Below are 15,478 nucleotides of genomic sequence, written 5' to 3'. Positions count from 1 at the left end.
GTACAAAGCTGTTTTTTGGTAACCTGGCAATAGCCAGATGAATTTTGCTCCGCCTAGCTCCACTCATCCATCTGGAACCGATCCATTGAAGTGTTGCTTCAAAAGGCTGGGCCTAATCAAAAAATGCTTGCATATGATTGAATAAGCCACTTGTCCGTCATCTATTGACGTGGATGTGAGTGAAGCTAGGCGGAGCTAAGCGGAACGACATTCATCTGGCTAGGGTCAGGTTAGTTTTTTGTTGGGAGAAACAACAATAATAATAAACAAGAAATAATAATAACTAGATAAAGTAATTCCAGGGAATTACGAGTGCATGAAAATGATGCTAGGATAGACATGGTGGTTGCATAGCTTAATAAAAGTTGATAGTTTAAAAGTTGACAGTTTAAAAGTTGAATGTAGATAGTTTAAAAGTTGTTGATAGACAGATAGTTTAATAGACAGATAATTTAATGGATGTTGATACGCATAGTTTAATGAATGTTGAAAGTTTAAAAGTTGATAGACTGATAGTTTAATGCGTGTTGATAGACTGATAGTTTAATGCGTGTTAATAGGCAAATAGTTTAATGGCTCTGCAGGTAGATAGTTGACGATAACTGACCATTGGGATGGCTCTAATGTTTGCTAGTAACAATGTTAATTATTGTAACCATGTTACTTAGCTAACTTAGCTAATGTTTTCTAGCAGTTTTGCTAACAATGCTAACCACAGTAGAGTATATTTCCATGCACTCTAATAACATTCATTACATTTATATATGTGTTATTTTGTAACATTTTGCCTGATGCCCTTAGTCTCTTCCTCATGGTCAGATATACTTTATTCATTTAACAATGGTATCCACTGATACACAAAGCCCAGGCATCGGTATCGAGACTGAAAGTCAGATCGGTGCATCCCTAGTTATTGAACTATGGCTTGAAACATGATAGTTTCCAAATTTCAGTAGTCTGACCTAACGTGGTTAATGACATGTAGTAGCATGTGGACTGGCCAACGGCAGATAATAGACACTTATAATGGCTACCTTAGTTTCATCCTTGACATTTATTTATTTAGCCCAGTGGTCCCCAAACTACGGCCCGCCAACTAATTTTGGGTGGCCCCCAAAACATGTCCGTGGTAGCATCTGGCCCGCGTGGGAGTATGACATCGTCAAACTACAACCTCCGTAATTTCCCCCATTCATTCTCTATGGCGAGTCTTAACAGTACAGATGTAATACTCTTTTTGTCCACTGGTGGTTGTTTTGCCGCTGTTTCGCGTTTGCCATAGAAAACGGAATGAAATGTAGGCCTACTGTACCTGCAAACAATGTAAGAGGCCTATGATGACTGCATCAGTACTTAAAATATTCTAAAAGTGTATCAATTAATTGTTAATAACTAACTAACTTTTATTCAAGTCATTTTTCTGGGACTTTCTGGGATAATTATTTCTATTTTTTATTTACTCATTCAAATGTTCATACAAATTCACAAAGTTCTCATCAGGTGAGTGAAATTGGTCATTTCAGATGTTTTTGCCAGCACTTTATAAAACTCTCATAGTTTTCATGAACTCATAGAAGTGAGTCTCTTGGAACTTCAAATTATATATTCAAATTATATGTAGGATATTGCTTGTTCACAACTTGAGCTGTGTATGCAAAGACACAGAGTTCAGAGTTCACACATTTTGAATAAAATATACTTTTAGGATTCCCTGCTAATACTTTTGGGAATGCTATTTTTTTTATTTGTATTATTTAATTTGAGCTACATTTTACACTGATATGGCATGATTGCAATATAAACATAGCTAACAATGGTATTAAATTGCATTAGCCTATGATTAAATGTAATGAAATATTCAACTAAGGTAGACTGCTGTTGTTCACAGCACTAAGCTATTTATGGTTACTAATATACTCTGGCCCTCTCTTAGAGCCAGGCATAGTGAGCTGGCTCTTGGAAGAAAAAGTTTGGGGCCCACTGATTTGGCCTATATTTACTCATACGTAATGAGTCATCCCGGGGGTGGCACGCCGGCGGGACGATTACCCCCTCCCCCACCTCCCCCCAACATTCTAAATCAATTATGTGCACCATATTGCTATGTACCATAGTAACAAAGATCCTTACTAGATAGAGAAGATATTAGATACTAGAAGATAGAGCAACGTAATTTAAGGTGACCAGATTTCTGAGACAATATCCGGGGACATTTTCAGTTGAGAAACGTAAAACATGTAATATTTTAATCTTTGTAAACTTAAAACGGGGACACTGTCCCAGGGGCGTCACTAGAGCTGCATTAGTCCACAAGCCCCCCTAGGGGGGTTCGGGGGCATGCTCCCCCGTAAGAAAAGTTGGTATATTTTAATGTTTAAATGCATCAATCTGGTGCACTTTGAAAATAAATTCAGAGGTTAGACTTCATTATCTATGGATGGAAATATTTGTGCTGTAGCCTAAACTTGCACTTCAGAATTTTAACCATGCACACACAGGTGGAATAATTATAATATTGCAATAAGTTATGATATTGCCCAACCACAAAGCATATTTTCTTCACAGTTAAATGTCCAAAATAGTATTGGCTACATTTCAGCACTCCATGAAATTATATCCTAGTGGCCGTGTTGTTCAGATAGTTAATCTAGCTCGTTATCTTGGTCATTGTATTGCCTATCTTCTTTTTTCAGGACAGTCTGTGCTATACCCATATCTGAGAATGTATGATGTGATACTATTTGTCTTATGTAGCCTAATAGGGCCTATTGTCAGTCTTATATCAAGAAAAAATAACTCACGTCTTTCCCTTTATATTTTTGTCATTAGGAAGTATGCCAGTAGAAATATAGGCTACATTGATATTTGTAGGTGATTGTCTGGAATCTGGCAAATGACAACCATTATGGTGGGATAGGCCTAATCTGGCTAAACAATTTACAAATAATTTTGTACTGACATAGTTTACATGAGAATAGGCCTACATTATAATTTTGGCCCAAAGTTAGTTGAAGTTGTAGGCCTATGCTAGAGTTGTTACATAAGTTCATTGTTCATTTTCTCGCGAACCATTTATCACAGCAACTTGGCACTAATATCATTGGAAAGCTTAGATTCTGACCGTTCACGTGATATCTGCGTATGATATGTATACTGCAGTGAGTTGGGAGAGAGAAAGCAAGAACACATAGGCTACTAGTGGCCAAATCCTCTCCAATTGTTAGAATTGGACTCTGGGCGTTTAGGAACAGCTGAGGGAGGAGGCTACTTGAAACTGTGAGTTTCGGCCGGTGTGAGCGGACTTTCAGTTGACAGTAATTAACACCCTTTTGAACAATCTAAGCTGTCTGACGTCAGAGGGCGGGATCAGGCGTGACTAGCTCCTTATAATATCGGAGCACCTCTCAGGTAATCAGACAACAACTGCAGTGAGTTGGGAGAGAGAAAGCAAGAACACATAGGCTACTAGTGGCCAAATCCTCTCAATTGTTAGAATTGGACTCTGGGCTTGGGAACAGCTGAGGGAGGAGGCTACTTGAAACTGTGAGTTTCGGGTCGGTGTGGCGGCGGACTTTCAGTTGACAGTAATTAACACCCTTTTTGAACAATCTAAGCTGTCGCGAGCGTCAGAGGCGGTCCTACGCTGATGCATCATTAGTGAGACAGGAGGACAGCTGCATGCAATTCCTAGCAGAATAAAAATAGTGGCTGCTGCTGAAGGCGGCAGCATAGCGGCAGCCAGCGTTTCAGCCAGCCTCGTTTAAGGCGGACACGGTCAAGACAAGCAAGTTTACCTGTACAAGTTCACGAGCACAAGCACCGACAACGGCAAAATGTGCCGTTCCACCATATCTGTTATCACCGCCATTGCAGAAAACGGCATCATGCCAAAAGGGGCAGAAATGTCAAAAGGGCAGAAATCCCTTCACCTCCAGGAACTTAAACGGTCCACCGACAGAAACCTCCTTCTCCATGGGCTTGTGGAACTGTCAATCCGCGTCAACAAAACCCGACTTCATAGCTGGCTATGCCAACCACCTTTCATTGGAACTCCTTGCTCTCACTGGAGACTTGGATCAAACCAGAGAACACTGCCACCCGGCTGCACTCTCCACTAACCTTACACTATCCCACACCCCTCGCCTATCTGGGCGAGGAGGCGGACGGGCCTGCTGATCTCCAACAAATGGAAATTCACCCGCTACTGCCTTCAAACAAATATGTCTCATTCGGAATCCATGCCATCACAGTGATGCGCCCCAGCAAAACTCTACGTGCTGGTCATCTACCGCCCTCCAGGCCAACTAGGCGACTTTATTGGCCTAACTTGACACTCTGCTATCCTCCATCCCTGAGCATGACTGTCCGCTTCTTGTTCTCGGTGATATGAACATCCACTTAGATGCCCCAGGCTCAGCGGACTTTTTTTTGCCCTGGTCCACTCCTTCGACCTCGAACTGGTTCAAAGCCCACCGACTCACAAAGCTGGCAAAGAGTTTGACTTGATCTTCACTTTCGGAACTGCAGCACAGACACCCTCATGGTGGCCTCTCCATCTTTCTGACCACTTCTTCATCCAGTTCAACGTCAGCCTGTCAGAACAGCCTCCGGCTCCTCAGCCCGATGGTCACGTTCCGCCGCAACATCCGGAACCTGTCTCCAACGCACTTCTCCTCTGTGGTTTGCCTCGTCTACCTCCCACTCAACACCTTCTCCTCTCTGGAGGTTAATGAAACCACTGACTTCGCTCTGCTCCACACTGACCTCGTGTCTAGACGAGCTGTGCCCTCTTACCACAAGGCCAGCTCGATCCAAACATTCTCATCCATGGCTAAATGATACCCTCCGATGCTTGGCGCGCCAAACTCAGAGCAGCGGAGGAAATGGCACAAATCCAAACTAGCTGACCTCTCAAAATTACCAGACATTCCTGACCTCCTTCTCAGCCAGCATCACTGCTGCTAAGACTGCTTTCTACCATGACAAAATCAACAGCTACAGACACTTTCGAAAACTTTTCTCAACCTTCAAATGCGCTGCTTAACCCTCAGCTGCCTCCTCCTCCATCCAGCCTTACTGCAGATACCCTGTACCTCATTTTTTACAAACAAAGTGGCGGCAATCAGCAGTCAATTCTCTACATGCCCACTCAACGATCTGACTCAGATACCGCACTCCTACAACCTCTAGGGACTACTGGAACATCTTTTTCAGCATTCACGCCTCTCTCCCGAGTGAAGTGTCCAGACTCCTGACATGCAGCCGTCCCTACCACATGCTCGCTGGACCCTATACCCTCGAGCCTACTTCAGTCCATCAGCCCGACCATCGCTCCAGCTATCACACATGTGATCAATGCCTCGCTAACCTCCGGCACATTTCCAACAGCGTTCAAAATGGCCGGGTAACACCGATTACTTAAGAAAAGCTTCTCTCAACCCTGCTCAAGTCGAGAACTACCGCCCTGTCTCACTACTGCCTTTCCTATCCAAAGGCATTGAACGAGCAGTCTCCAAACAGGTCTCTGACTTCCTTTCACAGAACAACCTTCTGGATCCAAATCAGTCTGGGTTCAAAGCGGCCACTCTGCCGCGGCTCTGCTGTCTGTAACAGAAGCCTTAAAAGAAGCCAGGGCGACCGCTCGGTCATCAGTACTCATTCTGCTTGACTTATCGGCTTGCCTTTGACACGGTTAATCACCGTATCCTTCTCTCTATACTTTCGCTGACATGGGAATCTCGGTTCTGCTCTCTCCTGGTTTGAATCCTACCTCACAGGGCCTTCGTTTAGCATTATCATGGCTTGGTCAGCTATCCGCACCTCACCATCTAACCACAGGGGTCCCCCAGGGCTCAGTGCTGGGCCCCCTCCTCTTTGCTATCTACACCACCTCCTTGGGACCAGATTATCCGTTAAGCGCGGCTTCTCATACCACTGCTATGCAGGCGACACACAGCTCTATCTGTCCTTTTCCACCTGGCGACCCCCTGGTTTCAGCAGCGGATCTCGGATTGCCTTTCAGACATAGCTACATGGATGAAGGCACACCACCTCCAGCTGAACCTCTCAAAGACTGAACTGCTGGTCATCCCAGCTAAACCTACCATACACCCGCGACATCAACATCAAATTTGACTCCCTGTCTGTTTCACCGACCAGGACTGCAAGAGATTCTAGGAGTTGTTCTTGACAACCAACTAAACTTCTCGGATCATGTTGCCTCAGTCGCCCGGGCATGCCGTTTTGCACTCTACAACATCACGGAAAATCTGGACTTACTTGACTCAAGATGCTACCCAACTTCTGGTTCAGGCAATAGTCATCTCACGACTTCGACTACTGCAATGCCCCCTCTGACAGGTCTCCCAGCCTGCGCGGTGAAACCACTTCAGATGATCCAGAACGCTGTGGTGGCGCCTGGTCTACAACCAACCCAAAAGGGCACATGTTACCCGCTGCTCATCCAGCTACACTGGCTACCTATGGCGGCCCGCATCAAATTCAAGTCTCTAACGCTTGCCTACAAAGTAGTCTCGGTTCTGCTCCCACCTACTTGAATGCCCTCATACAGACTTACACTACCTCCAGACCGCTCGCGGCTCCTCTTGACGAGCGGCCTCTACCACCGTACGGCTCAAGCCAATCAAACTTTTCTCATCTGTTGTTCCTCGTTGGTGGAACACACTGCCAGTTCCTACAAAGGGCAGGGACATCCTTTTCCACTTTCAAAAACTCCTGAAGACCCAGCTCTTTAGAGAACATCTACTCTCATAGCAACACTTACAACAAGTCTTACTGATCCTAGCACTCACCAGCCGTTTTAAACTGACAAGTAACTGTTAAAAACAGCACTCACCGGCGACTTATTCTTACTGTACTCTAATGTTTTTTAAACTGTCCTAAAATTGTGAGAACTTACTGTTTACCATGTTGTTAGTCGCTTTGGTTAAAAAGCGTCAGCCAAATGTAATGTAATGTAATGTAATGTAATGTATGCTATCTGTGTGACGAGTAGGCTACTCCGCAATTTTAGTTTAACCTGGACTTGAGCAGCTGGCACGTTCGTGATGAATAGTTTAATAATTCCCCCGCACAAGTGGTTTCATTTCAAAGATTCTACCAATCGAAATAGCCTACCAGAAATATGGGCATTCTAGAACATCTCTGAGGTCTGAGCTGAGCGCTTGCTTTGACTGGCTTGAGCCTGTGCGTGAAGGGTGCGCAACTGTACGTTTGGTCAGTGCTTTCTTTCTTTATTTTATTCCAATTTCGGGTCTGTCAGTCACAGTGAAAACCGGGGACTTTTCCGGGGACAGCTCCAGCCGGGGACAGGTCACCGAAATCGGGGACGTCTGGTCACCCTAACGTAATTCGTTACTATGGGAGCAAAACGGGACAGTTCCGGTCTGCATAAGTGAGAGTGTCACCTTACTTCACTAAATAAACTTTCTCTTTTAACAAGCAATAAGAGCAGATAAACATAATTGTGTTCACAGTATTATTGTCTATAATCATGTATGATGCCAATGAATCGTTTTTTAGGACATGGAATGAATAATTGAATTAGTCTGTGAACCGAGCTAGCTAGCTAGGTAACGCTAGCTTAAAACGCTATACAAATGAATGGGAGTAGCTATGGCAATACAGCTATGCGCTAACAAGTGACTAGTAGTTGAAGGACTTCGCTTAAACTTAATATACTGTTGCAAGTTCACTTTAACTAATGTCAGTAATGTTATTCAGCTAGTTGTCATTTAAAAAAAAATACACTTCTCCGTTTAAAATGTTACCTTAGCTAAGAGGCTAGCTAGCATGCTAACAACCAGACAGTAACTGGCAGCAGCATGGTCTGATATTAAGTTATTTTATTACAAATCCGAACACTAAAAAATTACACTATTAGGCTTGAAATGATCACAAACACTTACGGATTATGACACAATTTTCCAAATAACCCTCAACAAATCCAGAAAGACATAATGACCAATTTATTGGTAAAATTCCACAAGTCTCCATTGACATTAGTGCAGCGAGGGCTTACTCTGGTCTGCATAAAGGGGGATTTTCCCCCCTCCCCCTTGCAATAATCGAACACGGAAGTTGTCGAACGTTTGCGCCTCTCGCTCCGCTTTAACCCTCTCTGATAGTAATGTTATACACCATTTCAAAGTGTTCGATAGTGGCGATTGCGGCCCTTATTTGGGCCAAATGTGCACTTTATCATAATGATCTGGGCCAGATCCGGGCCAGATGAGTATTCGATAGTGGCGATTGCGGCCCTTATTTGGGCCAAATGCGGACCAGCTCATTTTACGTCTGGCACCCGTTTGTACTATATAGTCAATGTCCCCAACAAATCAAGGAGTTACAGTATTTGTTCAGAATTTCAAGCTTTAAAAAGTTAAGATTGTCAAATGTATAAAGGATTACTAATAAAGCTTTTTAAACAGTAACATCCAATACCCCTAGTTGAAGTCAGTAGCCAGTAGTTTGATCATGTATATTGAGTGTTAAATTATCAACATCTTGGAATAAATTATATAAAAATCAAAACCTTGTACTAATGTATTTCAGAAAAGAAGCACAAATTCAAAATGTTACTTACTTTATTACATTTCATTTATCACACACACTTTCCCTCTCAATTTATTACACACACATATGTAGCATGCACTGGGTGGTGGGTGGATCTTGTCCTTACTGCCCCTGTTGAGACAAGAAAGGCAAATCAGCACACATGACAATCCTTGGCTAATGCTTCCTGTACAAAAATGACATTACTCAACATTATCAAGATAGTTAATGATTTGAGTTGAATTTGAGAATGAATGATTTGTGATGCAGTGTGTAATGCTTCCACTAGATTGGAAATGTAAAAATCTTGTTTGAGAAAGATGACAAGTCTTAGTCTTGGAACAAGAAAATGTGAAAAATGTGAAAATGGAGGGTACAAATTAGAATACAAGTGGAATGTCTATTTCTATCCCTGTTCAAACAATTTAAGCAAAAAAACAGCGTTCCACATTCAGCTTTTAGAGAGACAGTTATCTTTGATTATGAGTGCACCACCGGGGACTCGAATTTCCAAACGACGATTGTCATACGAACGAGAATTTTAATCCTGATAACACCTTTATGTAATATATTTTGGTTTTTGAGTTTTAAATGTCAGAAACATAGGCTAAACAGTGCTACAAGACTTACACTTACCTTACTGAAAGGCAGGATTGCAGACAGGGCACGCCGAATTCACGCCAGTCACGCCACCTCAACGCCTCGGTCCTGGGGCTGAAGAGACGGGGGAGGAGGGAGAAGGCATGATTCATTCGATACTTGGATACCCGTCTAACAATATAAAATCATTATTTTACCATACAAACACGTCTCACAACATAGATAGCTCGCCAACATCCCAATTCGTTCCATTGGCAGACGTAATAGAAAGTTTTACAATGATCGAACTTGTCTTAAAGATGGCGCCTATGATTTCAGTTGCCGGAACTATAATCCCTGATAACTAGGGCTGTAACGATACACCAACCTCACGATTCGGTTTGTATCACAATTTTTGACCCACAGTTCGATATGAATCTTGATTTTTTTTTTGGGGGGGGGATGTCTATTTCTATCCCTGTTCAAACAGTTTAAGCAAAAAAACAGCGTTCCACATTCAGCTTTTAGAGAGACAGTTATCTTTGATTATGAGTGCACCACCGGGGATTCGAATTTCCAAATGACAATTGTCCGTCGTACAAACAAGAATTTTAATCCCTGATAACACCTTTATGTAATATATTTTGGTTTTTGAGTTTTAAATGCCAGAAACATAGGCTAAACAGTGCTACAAGACTTATCACTTACCTTACTGAAAGGGAGGATTGCAGACAAGGCACGCCAGTCATGCCACCTGAACGCCTCGGTCCTGGGGCTGAAGAGACGGGGGCGGAGGGAGAAGGCATGATTCATTTGATACTTGGATACACGCCTAACTGTATAAAATCATTATTTTAACATACAAACACGTATCTCACTACATAGAACACATCTCAATTATTTTCTGCCTTACAGAGGATGCCCTAGCGGTTAAGGAATCAGGCTAGCATGCTAGCCTGGAAATTGTGAGTTAAAATCTCAGCCTAAGTTGCTCTAAGGGAGACTAGCCCTGAAGTAACAAGTAAATTGACCAAATTAAGTTAAACCCGATAAAAGCGTTGCTAAATTAATTTGTACAAGGATAAAATTAACATTTCATTAACCCTTGCTTACCCCAAAAGCTAACATTAGCTAATTGTCCAAGACCAGTTTAAAGTAAACCAGCGTCAAAAGGATCCATTAACATTATATGAAAGCAAAAAATAATGTATTTCATTCTAATATAGTTGAAGCAAATAGGCTTACCTGAAACAAATCAAACGAACTCTTCTTTTCACTAGCTCTACCGTGTTCTCCAACCGCCTCCGTTAACGTCTAACTTAGCTCTGGCGGCGGTAAGGCAGTCGGCAAATCGTAGAACTAGAACTAAAAAATTTGCACTTGCGTTTCCACGGCGGCTGGCAGTATCAGTTGTGACTGTGCTTCCCGCCCCTGGTGTCTGATCGGGTCAATGTCTCCATCCGCGACAGTAAAACAGAGGTGACAGTTACACGGATTTGCCAGTTTGAAGGCGAAGTCTTTCCGGAGTCTACTGCTATCTGGCAGTAAGCATAAAAAGTAAATGCTAACGTAACAAAAAGTCATATGGGGAGTTTCCATAGGCATTTTACAAAACGCATGAGCATACCTTAGAAAATAATAGTCTAAAGCACTCATATTTTCATTCTATATTGATCTACTTTTGCACACAACTTGTGACCTGGTGATAGGGCTCAGTTGTGTTTCTAAGTGATATCAAGTGACCTAGAGGGCTGAAATGTGGTCAGTTCAGAGATGCTTGTAATCCGACAGAAAGAAAAAAACTGTACTCTAGCCTCTGTAACTCTGTGTGAGTACATTGCACAGTTATTTTGACTGTTTCCTACGAAAACTAGAGGTTCTTGGCTTTCTATAGAGGTCCAACATTTGATGGTAGGCCCCAAAAGAGGTGGGAAAAATGCCCTTGTAAATAGGCACAGTGCAATTTCAGGCAAAAAAATTTATATTGAGATCATCAGAAATGCACACCTTGCATTATAATCTGCTGGTGTGATTTCGTCTCGCCTGCACATTGCTGCAAGTGGACGTTTTAATAATGTTTTTTCTGCTTAAGGAAAGTTTTTTCTGCTTAAAAATCAGTGACGTCTTCCCTGGTTCCCTGGAACTATGCTTAAAAAACATAGTTAGCAACTATTCTTTTGGGAAATGCACCCCTGACAGTGATTTGTCTTTTCAGAAGCTTTAAAATATAGCTATCCATGGGTCAGCTGCTGTACAAATGACTTTGCACTGTTATTAGAATGCCTTACTGTGTTACACACACGAAGCCCATCCTCCTACTTATGACCATTCTTTAATTCAGTGTTGTGCATGCATTGTATGTTGTGAGTTGTATCAGTTGCCCATGGTATTATTATGACCGCCGCTAGCGAAGCGTCTGATTAAGTAGTCTGATTAAGTAATCAGACTACTGTTACTTAATTTGTGCATTAACAATAACGTTTCAGACTACTGTTACTTAATTTGTGCATTGACAATAAAGTATCACATGAACTAAAGATGACTAAAATCTTATGTAGAAGAAGAAACATTCACAAAAATTCCATCCATCCAAAAATGACCTTTATTTTTGATAGCTGTTGAAAACGGCATGGAACTGACAGAGATGTTTTTGTTTATAAATAAATAAATAAATAAATAAATAAATAACATTATGCTGATACCTTTTGCTTTTCCCAAATACAATGTAGCCTACAGGTGTAAGTGACCTTCCATCAATCCAGTTGCAATGGATGAACTGTGATGAACTGCCCTACTTGTGATTGTTTAGATATTTTAAAGGTTTTATAACAATGCTACATCTTCTTTGGCTATTCTACAATCTATTCACCTTTTCAGCACCAGTAGGCTACTTTCTGTGCAGCCGCACACACACACTCAGGCATGCCAAACAAGCATACACAAAAGTTTCAAGAGTGGGGGATGGAGTAAAAGATAGAGACAAATTTAAGTGTGATTTATTTTCGCGGAACGGATGTACAGGACTGAGCGGCGGTCATATTTTGTACCGCTATGCGGTACATCTAGTTACATCTAGTTGTCTTTGTTTTTTATTTATTTCTTTCTTTCTTTCATGTTGCAGGGAACCTCAGTAAGGCTGATTCTAAAGGAATTATTTTAACTGAAGGATCAACCAAGAGCAGCGATGAAAACGTCTCTTCACCTGGTAGACATTTTTACAGATTTTATTTGTATTGTACATATTTCAGAAACTTACAAATATTGCTACCCATGAGCCACTTGCTGTAGAAATGCCTCTCTTACACACACAAAGCTTAATCTAATGATAAGTACAGTAGTTATGACTATTCTTTAATTCTGTGTTGTGCATGCATTGTGTGAGTTAGTTGAATATTATGGTATAATGAAGATGGAGAGGTAGGGATGAACAGGGGATTGGGTGCATGTATAAACTGTCATGAATCTATCAAGCTGCTGGAATACATTATTCTTGGTTGGAATGTGTACATTTTGGTTACATTTAAGCTAACATTGTTGAGCTGTTGAAAATATTTTTTAAAGGGTGCATCAAGATGCAAAAGCAAAAGATTCTGAATCAATGCAGTAAAATATAGGGCTGTTTTTTTTTCTTTTTCTAGTGAGCAAGAGCTCAGACCGCCAACGCATAGAAAGTGAAACTGAATTTACACATCTGAACAGTTTGATGGGTTCTTCCCTTCCTTTGTCCATCTATACCCTTTTAACAAGTTTAATTAAATTGGGTCGCAATTTTTTCTGTAATAACAGACAGTCAAGACAAAGATGAATGACATCCTAAGTGACATACATGTTCTCTCTTAAAAACTTGCAAGGGAAAAAAGAGTTCAAATCACAGTGCTTATATTTATTGATATTGAAAAAAAAAACTTGATAGGCCGAGATGCACCGTGCATGCGTTTAGAATCGTTTGACAATCAAATCGCAACCCTTTGAATCACAATTAAATCAAATCGTGGGGCAGATGAAGATTCACACCTCTAGTTTGCATGTAAAAAGTTGAATAGGGTTATGTTGTCATCTCGATTGTTTTGTTATTGCATTTTATATTAAAGGTGCTATAGACCCTTTCAACAATAAAAACAAAAACAATGCTTGAACATTCTATTTGGTTCCCAATCTACTTCCTCTGCATTAAGATAACATATGGAATGTTAAAAAGGAAGTCTTGTGGGGCCAACTATGATGCTGATAATGGAACTCTCTTGAAAGGGTCCATATGTAAGACATTTTTGTAATAAATCATAAAATTACCATAAAATGGCATCAGAGATGAAGGAAACATTATTACAACATAATATATATAACAAATATATGAGAGAACAGAAATAGACTTCACTGACAATAATGGTACAGCCTGGATATTCACAATTTAAACTTTTTTCAGTTTTTACAGTCCGCAGATACTGTTTTGAGTTTGTGTTTTGGTGTTACTCTCTTTTCACCACACATGTGTTTGCATCCCTGCTAAAATCTTGAAATATTAAATGAATTTAATCAGGCCATGTTTGGTAGGTTGTTTATTAGGCTATAGTTTATTGCTGGTGGTATAGCCTATGTGAGAATAATAATATAGCCTAATGAATGGGAACAAATAGCACATAAACATACAAAGTGTTCGGTCACTGTACTAATAAAACATGACAAAATACTTTTATGACCTACTGCGCTAAGCACGGTTCATGCGGTTGAATCCTCAACCTAGTAGGCAACACTGTCTGCAAGGGGAGGGTGAGGGGAGAAACAACCCTATCAAATGTTTTGATTTTGGACTGTAATACTCATTTAAAATGCCAGTCGGTTGTTCTTACATATAGCACCTTTAAGAAAGGGACTGTGTGAATTCCAGTTTGTGGCTTTGATGAGCCCAGAGGAGATCCAATCTTCCTACAGAGCACCTCTCCTTCTCCATTACAGCATAAGGAATAAATAGTTTACAGTCATATGGCAAAAGTATAAGTAGGCTAATGTAAATAGGCTATGGCTGTAATGTTACAACAGTAAAAGAACATTGTAACATTACAGCCTACAGTCATAGCCTATTATGTACCGATGATTACATATTTCTAAGGGTAGCCTTTCGCCTTTCATGTTGGATATCAAAATGCAGTGGAGGTCAGTGCTGGGGGGTCAACTTGTTGACACTATATAAAGATAGATTTTAAAAGTTAAAACCTCTAATACGGTGTGTGTGTGCATACAGTATGTGTCTAGGTAATGGACAAGATGATACAATTGGGTTGTTTGGGTATTCATATTCATTTTGGTTATGTTATGTTTTGCAATGTTACGTCATGCTTGTTATTTTATGTTCCAAAGCAAAAGTGCCCCCTGGACAAGATGGTTTGCTTCTAATTAGTTTTTGAGGATCATTACATTTAATTATGTTTTTGTTTTTTCAATATTTTTTCTCTTTCATGTTGCAGGGAAGGGTGGCAGTGATACTGATTCTGGTAATATGACTTTTTGGTAACATTGCATGTTTAAGCACTTTCAGAACCTATGCTATAACAAACGTACCATCTTGCACCTGTTGTTTCAGGTCAAGGAAGTTCTAATGAAGGAGTAAACTTGCTGAAGGTAGACATTTTAAAGATTTACAGAGTTGTACATATTACAATAAGTACCGCAACGTACAAGCACATCCTCACCACAAAAATATATTTTTACTCATTATTATATTATAGCCTAATGAAAATCTTTTCTGTTTTTCTCACATCAACTGCAATGACTGCCATCCTGATAGGTGTCCAGTGAGAAGTGAATGGTGAGTGTATGAACAGCTCCCACCTCTCACTGGGAAACATGTGTCTGTGTGATTTAAAATGTAAACAGTCTTTCTATTTCTAGGGTGAAGATCAAGAACGCCCCCACAAGCTGTTGTCCCTAGAACTCCTCTTAAGTTACAAAAAGTTACTTACAAATAAGTAATGTTTTCAGATAGAACCTTTTATAAACAAAATATGCCCAAAAAAACTTTTTTGATGACTTTACTTATTTGACTGGATGTTGGGTCTCAAAAAAATAGAATTAGAATTTTGAGACCCACCTGTGTATTTGCTTGATTTTGGAGAAATGCCTTTTTTTTCACACTTTTCTTTACTGTTTTTTACAAGTAATTTTCCTATACTGTTACTGTATGTGCAGGTGTTGAATAGCATGTTTTTAGATTAACAGTTTTTTAACATGTTTCGGATGTGTGACAGATTTTCCTTGTTTTGCTTTCAAGTCTGCTAGTTAAGCTTTGTCCTCACACATTTCTATTAAAATAGTTACTCTAAAAGTATAA

The 15,478-nt window shown here is 40.6% G+C and overlaps 1 protein-coding gene across 1 annotated transcript in view; it reads left to right on the top strand.

The window, feature by feature from the left end:
• The window catches only part of LOC125285176 (class I histocompatibility antigen, F10 alpha chain-like), a 101,771-nt gene extending 86,293 nt beyond the window's left edge, over window positions 1–15,478 (top strand). The window contains exons 8-11 of the mRNA XM_048229476.1: window positions 14,616–14,642; window positions 14,732–14,769; window positions 14,936–14,956; window positions 15,040–15,478. Coding sequence (XP_048085433.1) covers window positions 14,616–14,642; window positions 14,732–14,769; window positions 14,936–14,953 — 83 coding nt within the window. The 3' untranslated portion in view covers window positions 14,954–14,956; window positions 15,040–15,478. The remainder of the gene's footprint in view (window positions 1–14,615; window positions 14,643–14,731; window positions 14,770–14,935; window positions 14,957–15,039) is intronic.

Source organism: Alosa alosa, chromosome 20, assembly GCF_017589495.1.
Source record: "Alosa alosa isolate M-15738 ecotype Scorff River chromosome 20, AALO_Geno_1.1, whole genome shotgun sequence".
NCBI classification, from domain to species: domain Eukaryota; kingdom Metazoa; phylum Chordata; class Actinopteri; order Clupeiformes; family Clupeidae; genus Alosa; species Alosa alosa.
The sequence above is the reverse complement of the archived record's forward strand: the minus strand, read 5'-3'. Positions and strand labels throughout refer to the sequence as shown.